The sequence below is a fragment of the Chrysoperla carnea genome, chromosome 2 (genome assembly GCF_905475395.1).
Source record: "Chrysoperla carnea chromosome 2, inChrCarn1.1, whole genome shotgun sequence".
Classification (NCBI taxonomy): domain Eukaryota; kingdom Metazoa; phylum Arthropoda; class Insecta; order Neuroptera; family Chrysopidae; genus Chrysoperla; species Chrysoperla carnea.
Window position 1 is genome coordinate 87782129 of NC_058338.1, and position 18203 is coordinate 87800331.

The 18203-nt window shown below is 30.9% G+C and overlaps 1 protein-coding gene across 1 annotated transcript in view; it reads right to left on the minus strand.

Moving 5' to 3' along the window:
- Nucleotides 1-18203, minus strand: part of LOC123293021 (protein turtle-like) — a 434897-nt gene that overhangs the window by 49220 nt on the left and 367474 nt on the right. Inside the window, exon 9 of the mRNA XM_044873737.1 lies at nucleotides 2333-2644. Coding sequence (XP_044729672.1) covers nucleotides 2333-2644 — 312 coding nt within the window. The remainder of the gene's footprint in view (nucleotides 1-2332; nucleotides 2645-18203) is intronic.

The window sequence follows — 18203 nt, forward strand, 5'->3', positions numbered from 1 at the left end:
AATGGTATTTCTGTCTATTAGGTATGTAATTAATTTGAACATGTGAGGAAGTAATTTTATATATGCTCATATAAAAAAAAACTAGAGAAAATAACTCTTACAACCGTTTTATAAGTTTTATTGTACTTGTGAAAATAATACTACGTATAATAAATATATTTTCTCTCTTTAGTTTTAATATATTATAATGACATGTTAAAGTAATAAATTTCATTATAATTCTTCCTGTAATTCATGAATATGTTAAGAATTAATGATAACAGTTTTGTATAAATATTGTACAAGATGTACAAACAAGACAATTACAAATTACTTCATGGTCCTAGAATCAATTATGAAATTTAAGCGGTAAAATGTTGAGTGGATGTATTTTGAAGATGGATTGAGCCATTTAGATTGTAACAGACCAAATTACTACAAGGCTGAGAGTTATTATTTGTGGCTTAAAAAACATTCTAAGTACAGAATAAAACTCAACTAATGAAGTTAGCTAAGATTTTAATTTTTTAGAGACTCACAGCGATCATATTTTTTAGAAGAAATTAGAAAAATACAATTATTTTTAGATTGATAGGTTTGGTTAAGGTGTTTATCTCTGTACAATATTGTAAAAATGTCGTGTACTATATTCATAGAATTACAGTAGAATCTCGATAAGTTAAAGTCCAAGGGAAACAAAAAATATTTTAAGTTATAGAGGTTTTTAGTTATCAAGGGTCTATGTTATTGAATGCATCAGAAGGATGGGATGTTCTAAATTAGGGAATTCGGCATTTTTTTGTCTTTTACATTGAAGATTTCCTCCTGATTCTTGTTTCTTCAAGATTTCAGCTTCTTTTTTAATGATGAGAGACAATGTACTCTCATGTATTCCAAATTGAGCCGCAACTTCTTTCCTTTTCAATCCATTTTTCACTGCTTCTATAGCTTTTAATTTATCAGCGTAGGTGAGGGTTGTTAGTTTTCTTTTTGTACTCATTTTAAGACAGTTTTATCACACAGTAAGTAAAGCGATGTTTCCAGAACAACAATCAAAAAACTTATGATGCAAGTAAGTCGTTGTCACAAAGCTAACCACCGCAAAGCTTTGAAGAATTTAGATAAAGCAAACAATAGGTAATGTTATTGTTTACGTTAACAAGTAAAAACGTGCAAGCAATAAATATCGAAACCATTTGTTTTGACACTCTTTCAAAATGACTCATTCACACAATTTTATGTTATAGAGGTTGTGGAAACATTTCTTTTAGTTACTGAGGGCCTAACAGAAATTATTTATTTAAGTTATAGAGGTTGCGTATTTTAAGCTATAGAGGTTTTGGGCTCTGATGGGAAGGGAACGTAGTATTTTTTGAAGTAACTAAGGTTTTTATGTTACCGAGGTTTAACTTATCGAGATTCTACTGTAGTACACCTGCTTAGTACACGTACATAGTCAAATAAGGTATTCTTTTGAACTCTACTGTACAAACGCATGGTATTTGCGTAGTCAAACTTCTTTATTATCGTCCTCAAGTCTGTATGATAATAGACATCTCTCTTCAACTACTTATATTCTAAATTTAATTATTTCCGTTCAATAATAAAACTAGCTTAAAGTATAACTTTGTAATGGCTCGCGAATGGTATCATATAAAATATATTTCTAAAATAAAATTATACTTAAATACTTGACAAATATTTTTTATTTAATTGTTCCTCAATAACGTTTATTTCTTTAAAACATCGTGTTGTAAACCAGGACCCATATTATTATCTGCTGTGAAAATATTCAATTCATTTTTTATTTTAAATTTATGAGAAATACAACAAAACCCATCTTTATTAATTTGTAAATCAAACCAACGACTATGACATACATTACATACTTCAAAATTCAAATTCTTTTGAGCAATCTCAAAATTTTCTGCATACATTTTAAAATTAAAATCATCTCGATAAAGCTATAATTCTTCTTGATCTTGTTTTCGTCGTTTCCGATCATCACCCATTAAAATCGATTACGATCACCCTCTTTACGACAACCCGTCAACGTACGACGTCGTGTCATTTTATTGCTTTAATAACAATTAATTAATAACTTTAAAATTATAATAACTATAATTAAAATTTTTTCATTAATTGTATTAATATCACTTAATTTTTTTAGTTATCTACTGTAGAACTGCAAAAATTAATTGTTTATAAACCAAATAAAAATGTGTATAAAACAGCCATAAGCTACCTAAATAAAATTATTATGAACAATAAAATTTTTTACTATGTCACACAATCTTTGTAACACATTGTAATTTTAAAAAGATAAAATAATATATATTATAAAGCACAATACCTTTTTCAGATGTAAGTTGTTTTTCAGGTAGACGTAGTGTAGCTGCTTGAAGTATAACCGGTTCAGCTTTTCCTTTGGGATTGTATGCATAAACAGCAGCTTGATAATGAGCACCTGGTTCTAACCCATTCGTTACATTAAAACGTGCTACTGGTGATGTCATATTTGCACGCATTTCTTGTGTATGACTTTCGCGTACTTCCAACATAAACGATTGTGGTAGACCACCATTAAAGCCTTCGTTACATCGTACTGCGAATGATGTCATTGAAATATACGCAATCGAACAATTATGTACTTGATCGGGGCGACCTGGAAAAAAATTTTTTATTGTAGTTGAAAATATTTAAATGTATTGCAGTTGAAAATATCAAATTTCACTTTTTAATAAACACATTGGAAATGATGTAGTAAATAGCGATATCATTACTTAAGGCACTTATAATGGCATGAGACTTAAAGTAGTTTTGCAAAAATTATACAAACAGGTAGTTTTCAACAACATAAAATTGTAAAAAAAATTTAGAAACATACACGAGAAAAAAATTTTATTTTTCTCTCTAGTAGCTGCTATAAATTTTTTAAGTTGTAGATATTTTACTGAAAGCTCAAAACATCCATAATTTGTTTATTAACATATACCATATTTAGTTTTTGTAGTAAAAGCGCGATCTAAAAATGATCAAAAATGTCTTCTAAATATTAGAGTTAAATATCTACAACTTTGAAAATTTATAGCAGTTAATAGAGAGGAAAATAAAAAATTTTTCTCGTGTATGTTACTAAATTTTTTTTTTACAATTTTATGTCGTTTAAAACTACCTTTTGTATAATTTTTGCAAAACTACTTTTAGTTATTATTCTACTTAAGCAAGATGGATATAATTGATCATTTATATTACGAAAAAACAAAAATTCGTAGCGAAGGAGCTGCGTTAGTCAATAGATGAGAATTCTTTAAAAATAATTTCAAGAATTTTTATTTCGAAAACTAAGCGTCTACAGCTAAAAATCACAAGAGTACTTTTTTGCTTAAAACTGATAGGTTAGGTGTTAGGTTAGAGTGGCTCTTCTGGGGTGGGACTCACTTAGATCATAGGGTCCGTTGTGATACCGAAAAAGGGCTGCTCCATCCCTGGCCACTACTTCATGAACCATTTGGAGCTGTTTACGAACAGCAGGAGTGCTTTGACGTCGACGGACCTTAGGTCGGAGAAGTCACCAGAGGCTGACTCAAGTAAGTCCATCTCCTCATGGCAAGAGCTGGACAGTGACAGAAAAGATGAAACATTGTCTCCTCCTCCTCACCATTGCGACAGCTCCTGAGTAGTCGCGATACATTGCCAGGCCCAGGCGTTCAGTATGCCTGCCGCCCAACCAGTGTACTGTAATAGCCGCAACAACTTTGGTAACAGAGGCCCTTGGAAGTGATATAAGATCTTCGGAACAATTGTACTCAGACCATATCTGTCCTGTATTATCACAAGTACGTTCCTACCTAGATCTAAGATTGGCCGTTTTTAAGATATTCTCTTGGAGGAGCAATTTGCAGCTTCCAAATGGGACTCCCGGATATTTATTGATGCTTGTGTCTGGCAGCATTGTGCCATTTCTTGTAAGCTCGCCGGTTTCACAATTTCCTGGAATGTCTTTGTGTCCCGGTATTCATAGCAGGTTTACATTCATTTGTACCGCCAGCTCGTTTAAGGACTTACAGCAGTCCTGGGCTACCTTTGAGGTTAGATAGACTGAGCTGAAGGGTTTAAGAGCTGCTTGGCTGTCGGTGAAGATTGTAATGTCCCTGCACCTAAGGGTGTTCAGTCTTAAAACTAATAAAAAAATACCAACAAATTTTTATTTTGAAAAAATTCAGACTTTTGTATTATGCGCAAACGGAAGGGTATGAAAGGCCGAGTCAAACATTTTGGTATAAGAAAAATATGTCCGGAGAAAATGAGATAAGACACATAGATAAACACTGAAGCCAAAAGTTTAGTTCATATAAACTGAGGGGATAAAATGAAAATCGAAATTCATTTGACACTTGAGAAATATTCTCAAAAAGAAGACAAAATTGTTTGTTCAATCATTTGAACAGGAAAATCAATTTTGGAAAACAAATATTTTCCGATTAAAAATAAAATTAATAAAAATTATTCTAGAAAAGTTTGTTTCAATGAAAAATATATTTCGCTTAGAGAATTCTATTTCGATAAACGTATCAATTGAGATGCTTAAAAAAATATATATAATAATCATTTGATTCCCAGATGAAAATGAAATTTCAATTTTATATAATTGGAAAATATATGCAAATAATGATTTTATGAAAAAACAAGTAAAAACAAAAAATTGACTGAGTTAATTGTTAAAATACCATGTATAGTCAGTGTTAATTAAGTAATCGTTTTTTCTTTAACGTCATGTAAGCAAAGAAAGACAGACACTCTTGGATAGCGACACATACTTAAATGTCACACACATAACTGATATTCCTATATAATTATATATTACAATACATACTATATAATTTAACCCTAATTTGCGCCCTCACGGGTAAACAGTGATATTTACGCAAAAACTTTTTAAACAGAAGTTGTTTATTTTTTTAAAACGACTATATACCATACATAAATGAAATATACATAGTATATTAAGTTTAGTCCCAAGTTTGTAACGCTAAAAAATATAGATGCTACGAAAAAAATTTGGGTATAGGTGTTCATAGAATCATCTAATTAGTCCATTTTCTTCTGTCCGTACATCAGTCCGACCGTCCATCCCTCTGTGAACTCGATAACTCGAAAACAAAAAATTATATCAAGCTGAAATTTTTACAGCGCACTCAGGACGTAAAACGTGAGGTCGAGTTTGCAAATGAGCAACATAGGTCAATTGGATCTTGGGTTCGTAGGAGCCATCTTGTAAAACGTTAGAGATAGAATAAAAGTTTAAGTGTAAAAAATGTTCCTTATAAAAAAAATAACAACTTTTGTTTGAAACATTTTTTTGTAAACATCACTGTTTACTCGCGAGGGCACACATTAGATGCAAATTTGATACTAGTATTAATATGGGATTATCAGTTATGTATTTGTGACATGTATAGGTATATGTGTTATGTGATAGAGTAATCAACACTGTCTATATATGGTATTTCAACAATTAACTAAATCAATTGTTTGTTTTCACTTGTTATTATAAAACTTATGTTCTTTCCGTTTGACTTATGTTGTTCATTTACGAACTCGACCTCACTTTTTACGTTCTTTCAAATTATAAAAATTTCAGCTTGATATCTCTATTCGTTTTTGAGTTATCGTGATTACAGACGGACAGACAGACAGGCAGACAACGGGAAAATTGCTCATTAGGTGACTTTATGAACATATGTACCAAAAATATGTTAATTAAATTAAAAAACTTGTGATAGAAATATTTCAAAATTACGGTATATATGTTTAATACCAAATTGTATGTACCAAATTATATATCAAAAATTTGTTGATAGCATCAATTTCATATTAACATTTGATTAAAACTTTTTAAATTACAGTAATGAAACAATATTTACTTTTATATACTAGTAGGTAATGTTTCGTAGTAATATTCAAGATTTCTGTATGTCCTGAAGCCCAAAATACATTCTCGGAACGATTAAATTATGGAAAGTTTATTGAATTCTGAAAATTATATTTTTGGAAACATTATATTTGTGTTGAATTATTATAAACCATGGAATATAATATATGGAATAATCTATTTATTTTCCTGGAAATCTTTGAATAGAAAGCCTTTTGTATTGTAACTAGAATCAGGCCTTGCTGCATTCATCAAATTACAAATACAAAATATGAAAGGGATTCTGTATAAATGGCAACTGCAAGAAGAAAGGGTATCCCGTTGCTTAGAATCATGTAAAGTGTTGTAACACAACTAAATTGACAATAATTATATAAAACAGGATTTATTACGTTTTAAAATAAGTATGCGAGAGAGAGCGAGAGAGAGATAATAGTTCAGTCTCCCATTATTCAACGGGAAATGCATACAATTATTATTGTTAAACAAAACATATTGAATACGTTGCGTTGGCTTTAAGCTAACCAGAGTTCAGACTTGAATGCAATTTAATAGATAAAATAAATTGAATTATTTAGTGGTCATTTATTTATACCAGGTGTCTATGAATTCATAATATATATACTAATTTTGTTAATATTAAAAATGCATATTTCAATTTGGAATTGGGGCTATAGTTAAGGTAGTACGAGCGCCAGGGCAAGTTTAGACTTGTGGTATTTGTACCTTATTTTCAACTATGATGATGAATTTTGTTATAACTTCATGAATGTCGACGAAAAATAATAATCAAATTTTTTGATATCTGCCTTGGTTTTCGAAATATCGAAAGCTAAATAATTAAACAAAATTTTCAATATTATGAAAATTACTCCAGATATCGAAAATTTTTACTCTTAATTTTCGTCTTATATTGTCAAGTTATATCATAATTCATCATCAAAAATGAAAAAATATATATTTTTAATATTTGTGTACCCACTACCGTGCTCATACATCCCTAATTAGTCGGACACAACGGGTTTTTTTGTTTCTAATAATTTAATAAGGTTTAACTTTAATTTAAATAGTTTTTTATAAATTTCCACCGACTAGTTTTTGAGAAATCTATGAAAATATATCATCCATCCAAAGTTTTTCCATAAGATCAATGTTAAATATGCCTACTTTTGAAGTCATTTAGTAATTTAAATAATCGAGTAACCGTCCTCCCCTAAAATTTTAAGAATTGATTTGCAACTTTTTAAATTTACTATGCCAATATTCACAAAACCTAGATTAGAAAGTTTTTAATACAAGGTAGGCCTCGTATACTTTATACCATTATCTACATAATCCAATATGGATTCCACCATTAAAGAGATCATCTAATTTAACAGCAGGTGTATCATTTTTGAAAATCAGAGTAAAAATTGAGTCACACAGTATAAATAAGTTTTCTTATGGTATTAAATTCAATAGTAATGGTACTCAAATACCGAACAACCAAATTGTGTAGCAAAACAGAAGAGGCTAAGCTCATCATTATCATCTGATTGTCTATTTCGCCTTCTTGTTTCACCCCTGTGTTAACCTTACAACAAAACTGACTATACATATATATATATATATATATATATATATATATATATATATATATATATATATATATATATATATATATATATATATATACATATATATATATATATATATATATATATATATACTTACTCAGACAATATGATTGTAAACTTTGGGAGCTTGGGGCCAAATTTATTTAAAATACAACATTTTGTGTTACTTTAATTCTAAAAGAAAAACAGATATTTGAGAAGGTCAAAATTGAAAGTTTTTAAAGCCGGTGAAAAAGTTGTTCATTAATAGCGATACTCAATTTAATTTTTGACACATATGTTACTTTCGAATACATCGTGAATCGATAATGAAACGAAAACATGATGCCTTTAATTAGTCTTTGGAGAATAAATTGGAAGATAAATATGGTTAAAGGGAAAATTGAGAGTAGCTCGAATATCAATTTCCTAGTTTAAATAAATTCTTGGTTAATCAAATACGCAAATAACCTATACATTCAATATTTAAGCAAACTTATAACAAAACCAGGTCTGATCGATTCGTTTGTGGCATCGTGAACTCCAAAATCGACGATCTGAAACCTTAAACATAGCTAAGAACACTCTCGATTCAATTACCTTTAAGAAAAATGCAATCTAAATCGGTTCATCCGTTCATGAACTAGGATACCACAGACACACAGATATATTAAACTTATAACAGCTCTCTTTGTTAGTCGGGGATTACAAAATGAATGAAGGTTTGCAAACGCCGAAAGGGTTGAAAAAAAAACGGTTGCAGACTTCAGAGGGTCTAAAAATTTAAACTGTTTGAGAGATATATTGCTATCAAGTATTCAAGAATTAACTACTACTGATAGCTACCAAGATCTTTCGGCTTTTGATATTTACTGCTGTGAAATTTTTCTAAATTTGATTTTTCAGCTGCGAGAACACTAAAACTGCACTGCACCTTCCATCTGATGACAAAAAACGTCATAAATCCTCGAATTTTATAATTTAATTTTAATGGCAAACACAGCGACTAAACTAATTTATTTATAATATTCTAATAGACTCGTAGTCGCATCGTCTATTTTAGAAGACTGCACAATAATATTCCACATAATATTGGCATGTCGTATGCAATTTGTATTCATTGCTTACTAACACCCATTTTGTAAATAATTTAGGTTCGACAAACTGCATTTGAATTTTGTATACATACAGGCTCTCTCAAAATTATGTTTCATAACTTGAACATGAAGCTAATTTCTTATGTTCCTTATCGCACGTTAAAGTATGTTTGCTGGTTGTGAGGTAAAACCAAAAAATGTGCAATCCGACGATGTATTACCTAAAAACTAAAACTTTTTAATCGATTAAGCATCCCATGTATTTTGAGCATATTTTGAAAATAATTTACAATCTGTCAAATTTGTTGTCCAAAGTTTATGTTTTTCATTAAAAAAATGAGTTGTGAGTTACCAGAAGAAGTTAAACATAATAGAGATAATTTAAAGTAGTAAGTACAAGGAAATTTTATGTTATGGCATAATAAATATCTTAATCAAGCCAAATGTAGGTAATGTACGCACATATTGGGTTGATTACTAATTTAGAAGTATGACTTTTTTAAATTAGGTAATAATACAATTAATTTATAAAGTATATATAGAGTTAAAGTATTACTATTGCACAGAAACGCAAGCAGTATCGTGAGAAAAAAAAAACCATTTACAAGAAACTAAAAGCAAGGTAGCGTACCACAACGTATAATTTCCATTTTTTTTGAAACTGTGTTTTTTTTTTATAGCAAATCGACTACAAGTCACAATGAATATTTAAAAAAATAGACAGAAGAAAAAAAGCATGATCGTACAAAAAAGAACATGTGCATAATCAATCATTCAATCCAGGAAAAATCAAAGCAAATCTGAGTAGAAAAGTAAGCGCTACATTTATAAAATACGAAGAAACGATAGGAACATAGTTCCATCCGAGGGTCCCACGACACCTCTCCTTTTTATTTTTGTTTTGAAAAAGTTGGAGTTTCACAAGTATCATTTAGAATATTAAGAATGCAGAAGCCACGGTAGCTTCAAGAACACTCTTGTCTGGTTTGGTTTTGATTTTCGTTGAAAATTATTTAAAGAGTTGAAATGAAAGTGATAAAAAATGTAAAATTTTATTTATCAATTAATCACCTCTTTACACGTCTTTCGTGAAAAATTCATATCGATTCTCTGATCGGTTGATGCGAAATGTGTCCTTTTTTTGTAAAAAAACTGACTTTGATAGTTAATTTCTCATAAACCGTTCAGAGAATCGATATGAATTATTCACAAAAGAAATATAAAAGGATGGTTAATTGATAAATAAAATTTCAAATTTTTTGTATCATTTTTAATTTTTTTGGCATACAAATATCTTAAATGAAGAGAGGTGAGTTTTTGTATCACTCTGTCAATGTAATACATAGACACGAACATACTGTATATATTATTTAAGGTCACTGCATGTTTTAGTCGAAATATTAGAATCAATTTTACTTCCAAAATTAATTAACTCATTATTATTTAGTGTTGAACTAAAATTGTCAAAATATTTGTTATCAAGAATCCTTATTTCAATCTCATCAGAAATAAATAAGTAAAGATGTTTGACTTCTGGACATGAAATCATATTCGATTTTGGAAAAAATCACTATGGAAATTTGGACGATTTTCTAGTTTTATTAGCAATTGTCCTGTATTTGGTGCTTAACGAGATAAAACCAAGCCATATTCAATATCGTTGTTGACCTAGAAACATGAGATCTAAGGGTGAAATTATCTTCATGTACGTTTTTATACCCCCAAGTTTGTAACGCTTAAAAATATTGATTGATGAAATTTTGATATAGGTGTTCATAGAATCACCTAATTAGTCCATTTTCGGTTGTCTGTCCGTCTGTCATCACGATTACTCTAAAAGAGATATCAAGCAAAACTAAAAGAGATATCAAACATTTTTACAGCGTGCGTATAAAGTGAGGTCGAGTTCGTAAATGAGTAACGTAGGTCAATTTTGGGTTTTTTTCCGTAGGTCCCACCTTATAAACTGTTAGAGATAGAACAAAAGTTTAAATGAAAAAATGTTCCTCATAACAAAATAAGCAACTTTTGCCTGCAAAATTTTTTAGTAAACATTACTGTCTACCCGTGAGGGCGTAAATCAGTCGCAAATTGTATAGTATGTATTGTATGGGAATATCAGTAATTGATTTGTGACATGTTTGTATGTGTTATGTGACAGTGTAATCAACACTTTCTATATATGGTATTTCAACAATTAATTCAGTCAATTGTTTGTTGTTCCCTTGTTATTTTTGTTTTATATTGAAAAAAGTAGCTAATGAATGTTATTAGTTTCGAAGCAATAACTATTTACTAATTTGTATTAGTATAACAATTGACTACTTTGTAATAAAATAGTATTAAAAAAAGGACGAGAGGTGTCGCTGGACACCCAGCAGGAACTTAATCCTTTTCATACCTTGGTACATCATAAATGTAGCGCTTACTTTTATTATTTAAAAGGCATATTTCTGAAAATTTGAGATATTCATTTTAGAAGTCAAATACTTGTTTCATTCCCTAAAGAATTTAATTTTATATCTAATTTTTGTTTTTACTGTATGAATTAATTGTAGTATTAGTTTAAAAACAGGCATACTTCTGATTTGGTAGTCAACCCAGTCTAATATGTACGTACATTACGTTAGGTTTTCTCAGGATATTTATTATGAAACAACATAAAAATTACATTGTACTTACTTTAAATTATCTCTGTTAGCTTTAACTTCTGATAACTTTCAAAACTCGATTTTTTAAATATTTTTGCATTTTCTCAAAATTCATGGCAAGCCTGATTCGATTGAAAAAGTTTTAGTTTTCCAGGAACCCTACATGTCAGTTTTTTGTTGCCCTTTTTTGGTTTTACCTCCCAACCAGCAATCAAATCAGAACGATACCGTGCGATAAGGAACACAGTTCCAATAGTAGATGTTAAAAACAAGTAACAAAAATTTTGTTATCCACTTGGTTAAAGTTACGGACACAACAACAGAAAATTTTAACTAAAAAACTATATACCCGTAATATTAAGGATGATCTCTGGGGTATCGAATGAATGTTAAGAATTGTTGATTCAAGATTTATTTTATCATAGATGAGCAATAAAATTTATTAGTTTCCAATGAAGTGTAGGTAAAGTTGTCTAGCTGTGAAGAATTGAAGATACACCCACTACACCTGATTGTGGTAGCAACCATCTGCTATATTGGGTTGGAGTGTATGCTGTAACTAAAATGTAACACAGCAGACACCCACCAGAATGAGAACCTAAATAGATGGTATTTTTTAAAACTGGATATACCCTTTGTTTTAAGCATCGGTTTGGTTCGAAAGTATGCGTATAGTGAAAAGGCATCAAAGTCGACCCGTTGTTTAGGTGAGTATCGGTAGTTCCAGGCTGATTGCATCGGTTTGGTTCGAAGGTATGCGTATAGTGAAAGGGATCAAGATCGGCCTATTGTTTAGGTGAATATCCGTACAAGCTCCCGATCGATTTGATCCTCAGTAGTTTGGCCTACGGTGTTGAAGCCATAAAAGACAGGGAGAGTCATGACAAGGTCATAAACTTGAGAGTGTTGAATACCTGGGAGTAACCTTTCAAAGGCAGTTGACTTGGACACAAAACGCCAAAATGCGTCTTGCGTCTTGCTCCCGTAAATGCAATTTTTGCGGAGATTGATTCAATCCTCAATCTGCAGTGTAAGCTGCATAAACGTTTAAACCCTCCACATTACAAGCCATGTATCCTGCCCGTACTCACATGCACGGCCGCAATATTGTCGAAGGTTGCAATATTGTAGCTAGAGGTGATGTCAAAAATTCAAAATCTTTGCCTTGGGACGGTTTTTTTCTAAAACGGGACGGGTTTTCTCTTCACAGAGACATTGGGAACTCCATAATCCGAACCTTCATCTTAACTATTTCCAAATCCTGTTTCCGATCACCTCGCAAAAATCCATTTCCAGAGACCAACGAACTCGGCCAATTTGACCCGCGTAAGTTGCTCTTCAGAAAAAGATAACGCTTGCCGTATGACGAAGTAAAGTTTAAGCTAGGCTAATTTTTAAGACGTCTTATATTTAATTATTGTAAACCGAAATTAATAATCTTCAACTTGAGCTTTGAACAAGAACATAGAGCCCCCTTGCTACGTTAAGTCAAGATTTGGATAAAATTTCATGGAAATATTCAGAATGTAAGAAACCTTATATTTTGAAGTTGAAAATCCTAACAATAAAGCTAAAAGTGAACAAAGGGTTTTTATTCCATTCAATTAAATTTTCAATATTATTTTCAATCATTGTAGCATAAATATTTCGACAATTATAAGCGATAGGAAAAAATTTATTCTGATTTGTACTTTACGGTATTTACAAAGCCAAAAAATACAGCCTGCATTTCTATAACACCGATTGAAGAAGAATCTATTTTTATATTTAATCAAGATGAAAAATATTTTCTCCGTATTACCTTGCCTCCCTATGACGATGATTCTATCTATGCGTGTGTGTGTAATTTATTTGAAATGTTCATGAAAATTTTCGTTACTCAATAAAATTCTATAAAAAATTTGAGTGTATTATAAATGTATGGGTGGACTTGTTAAATAATAATATGAATAAATTTTATATCTTTTTTTTATTTGAATTTAAATAAGGTTTAAATTATTTTAAATAAATACGGTTCAATATCTAAGGAAATCGAGATGGGGTCAGTCTCGTAAAAACTTTGAATTGTTTAATTTTGTCACCCATTTTCAATGATATTAATTTCAACACGTAACAAAGTAATTGATATGGCTTTACTTAGCACGCAAATTGTATCATTAATAAACCTCGTATTTAAATTCACTTGTTTTGAGGGAAATTTTTCGAGTTTTTCACAATAAATTTTGCAACACAATCAAAATGTATCTCACGAAAAAGCTGCGAAAACAATAGTTTTGAAATAAAAACTATTCTACAAATCAAAAGTAAAAAAGTGCAACTATTCACTCTGTGCGTAGGTAATGCTGAATCAGATCGACGCCAGCGCTTTCAGTGGTCAATTTCGGCAATAAAGGAGATTTTTATGACTAATGTTCAATTTTTTACACGTAAATGGTATAATGTAATACTGTGTCCATTTGAATTTAAACTGCGAGCGTTTGTTGTGTATTATGAATTCCTTCCGCCCGACCAAACAGTCAACAAGGAATATTATTTGAACGTTATGTGAATTGGTGGAATTGTGGAAAGACAATTAATGATAATGCCCCATCCCATACTGCACTCATAATTCGTGATCATTTCGTCAAAAAGTCAACCCATATCGTTCCGCAACCACCGTATTCACCTTTCAGCAAGAACAGCCAGATCAGGAACACCCGTGCGACTTCTAGCTGTTCAGCAAGCTCAAAAGGCCGCACCGGGGACACCGTTTAGATACGATAGAGGAGATTCAAGCCGCAGCGAAGACGGAACTGAAGGCGATCCCGGAAAGTGACTACAACCAGTGTTTCGAAGATTGAAAAATCCGTTGGCATGCGTGCTTTGCATCGGGGGGGATTACTTTGAAGGGGATGAAATTGAAGTGTCAATGCATTAAAAATAGTGATAATAGAAAAGGAATTTCATTATTAATAATTTCGAAATGTAAATTAACATAAAACATTTAAATTTGAGAAAATAATATTCAAATTTCAGTACGAACCATAATATACAATTTACCAAAGACTTTTATATTTACCCATACAATTATATTTATAAAGTAGTTCACCGTTTCTATGGTAACTGTCTAAAATAAAACTCATGCTCGAAGCAAATAGGTGCATCATTATTTTTGAAGCTTCCTAAGCTTGAATAAGAAAGTAGAAAAAAATTATACAAGACTTCAAGGTAATTGTACATTTAATTCCATAGATGCAGAAAGTGATTTTTGTTTATTTTTATTCAAACTATATTCATCTCTTTTATTCATCCCTCAAACATATTAAAACAGCTTCACCCATGTCAGTAGAGTAGTGAATTAAAAATAAAATTTTCGCTTATTGTGAAATTCTAAATACGGGTTGTTTGCTTTATAGAACAGGAGACATCACGGGTTTTTTTAAATGATAAATACATATTTGAAACATTAGGAGTGACTTCCTTTTGACCTTTCCTTTTTTGAGTTTAGCAAATTTACTTCCTTTTTTGCGAAAAGGCTGCGTTTTAAAATGAGCATGATGACGTCATATTAGAGTTATCGGTCTGAAAAAACGTAGCAGAGAATTTGTCGGATACTATGACCACTCGATAACATAAATAATTATTAAACAATAAAATATTTTGCCCGACAAAAATACTGCACCGATGAGCTTGTATCCCACCTCGCACATGCCGTACTTAAGTATTTTTGTTTTTGAATACGTACATGGTTCACTTTTCCTGAATTGTTTATTAATTATGTTAATGTTATCAAGTGTTCATAGGGTCCGACAAATTCCCTGCTGCGTTTTTTCAAAACGATAGCTCATATTTGACGTAATCATGCTCATGTGAAAATGCAGCGTTTTCGAAAAAAATTGTAGAAGAAAATTTGGTAGACTCGTCAAAAGGAAGCCATTCTCGAACTTTCAAGCTGTATTCGTCATTTAATAAAATAAAGTTCGAAAACTGAATCTCGACAATTACAGGATTGCCCACTTGAAAGTATGAAAACAAGAAAATCTGAAATTTTTATGATAAGTAAAATCGTCATTATAGTCGGGGGACCTCTAAGATTAAACAGTTTTCCACCGGTCAAAAAAGTACCCCCGACTCTAATGACGCATTTATTTATCATAGCAAATTCAGATTAAAATATTTTCTTGTTTTCATACTTTTAAGAGCTCGATTCTGTAATTGTCGGGGTTTTAGTTTTTATACCATGTATATATGAAATATACATAGTATATTAAGTTTAGTCCCAAGTTTGTAACGCTTAAAAATAATAATGCTAGGAAAAAAATTTTGTCATAGGTGTTCATAAAATCACCTAATTAGTCCATTTCCGGTTGTCCGTCCGTCCGTCGTCTGTGGACACGATAACTTAAAAACGAAAAAAGATATCGAGCTGAAATTTTTACAGCGTACTCAGGACGTAAAAAGTGAGGTCAAGTTCGTAAATGAGCATCATAGGTCAATTGGGTCTTGGGTCTGTAGGACCCATCTTGTAAACCGTTAGAGATAGAACAAAAGTTTAAATGTAAAAAATGTTCCTTCTCAAAACTTAAACAACTTTTGTTTGAAACATTTTTTCGTAAACATCACTGTTTACCCGCGAGGGCGCCAATTAGGCGGAAATTTTATAATATGTACTATACTTGATTATCAATTATGTATGTGTTACATGTTTGTATGTGTAATGTGATAAAGAAATCAACACTGACTATGCATGGTATTTCAACAATTAACTCAGTCAATTGTTTGTTTTCACTTGTTTAGCTTTATTTTATTTAAACCATTTTGGGGTTATTATTTCCTGAGAAAGTATAACAACATATATATTTGAATAGTGCTATCAAAGCTTTATGTCCTCTAGAGGGCGCCATATTCAATTTAATGTGACGCCACATAGCCTTTAACCTGCTCATTTGCCTCATTTGCCAAATTATGATATGTATTTAAGAAGCTAAGTGGGAACAGACGAAAATACATACATTTTAAACTATTTTTCGGATATAATTTCGTGATTAAGATATATATTTTTGAAAAGTGCTTATTAAGCTCTTTAATTTGAAACCAAAGACGCTATAATTAAATCGAAATTTATTTTTCGATCATACCTTTATATCCTCTAGAGGGCACCATATTCAATTTAATGTCATTTGTCAAATTATGATAAAAAGTTTAGAAGCGAGGTCCGAGCAGATGAACATACATACATATGGGTCAAACACATAACCCCCCATTGTATAGTCGGGGTAAAGAAACCCATAGTGTCCCACGGTCTATTATTCTATTCATGTGTTGATAAAATGCGGTTATTATATATAACATCCAATATACATTAAAAACAAACATTAATAAAAATTTCTTGTTTATTTTTTATCAAATTTTATAAAATTTCACTTGTTCTTTTTCCTTTAAATAATTTGTTAAAAATGTTTGTCTATCGTACACACAAAACACAAACACCGTATTCGAATAAAATGTTTACCATTTAAATACCTTGAAAATATTTTATGAGCTCACAAAAAGGATAATACTAATAAATTAAACATAAAATTATGGTGGAAGGTTAAATGAGGTTACAAAACCTTCTATATTAAAACTTTTTGCTTTTAAATTTTATAATATAGAATGAGATAAATATAGATATATGGTTTTATAGGCATTATGCATTTGATTTATTCTTTTAACCCTTGAAATTTTCAGTTATTAAAAGTGATGGCTTTGGTAATTAATACAAACATTTATTATATGTAAGTAGACCAAATCAGGGAAAAAAAGAATCGTGTTGGTATGGGGACATTGGTTTCAAGAATTGAGGTATTACATTCGTTCTATATACTCATGTCCAATGGTATGCGGTATTTCAGGGAGATACTATCTTAATATCTTACTGCCTCTCTTACTTAAGCCAATTGAATTACCTTTGTCTGCTATAGGAAATATCATTTAGCCATGCGAAAACCGATGCCTTAAAATAGTCTATTTTTAACCCCCGAAAGAAGGTTTTATAAGTTTGACCGCTATGTGTGTGTGTGTCTATCTGTGGCATCGTAGCGCCTAATGGATGAACCGATTTTAATTTTTTTGGTTTCGTTTAAAAGGTAATTTAAGTGTGAGTGTTCTTAGCTATGTTTAAAGTGCGAGCTTAGGGTTCCGCACCCAAAGAAAACTAAAAATGTAATTTAATGGAGAGAGTGTTCTTATATACGTTTCAAGTGCGAGCTTAGGGTTTCGTTCCCGAAAAATTTGTCGGGGGTTAATTAAATTTTGTAAATTTTACTTGTTAATGGTCTAATGAGTCCAAAGATCCTTTTTTTAAACATTTTAGCCTGGTTATGATTGCCATATTGACTGCTTGGCGTCATTTGAATGTTGTTTTATTCGAAGAAAAATTTTTCAGTAAATTGGAATTATTTTTGCTTTCTCAGAGTTTCTAAGAGGCTTGATGAGGGCGATGAGAATTTACGAGACGTTGGTGATTATGTCCTTCCGTACATTTCGGTCGTATGCCGAATGTACGATAACGGATGTTGTTAAAGTGAGTGGTAGATTTTTTAGAAAGCTTCTTCTTTTCCTCCCACTCCTCTTGCGTCCTCCTACTTTTCCCAGCAATGCAACGGCATAGTTCATTTCTTCAGATGATTCCCAAAAATTCAATTTGCCCTTTATGTATTTTTATATTCAGTATTTTATATTGACCTGATATTTTCCACAATTTTTCGCTACCTTAATAGTAATTCCATTTAATTTTGAAGACTCTTCGCTTTATCCAAATTAAGAGACTTATTTCTTGTTAACAAAGGGATTTGACTAACTGAGTATAAATATCTAACATAAATATACGCGAATGAGAAAACGTTTTGGAGCATTAATACTTCTAGAAACTTCATTCACTAAACTCAATATTTGATTCAAATCGAATCAAAACCACCGCAAATGT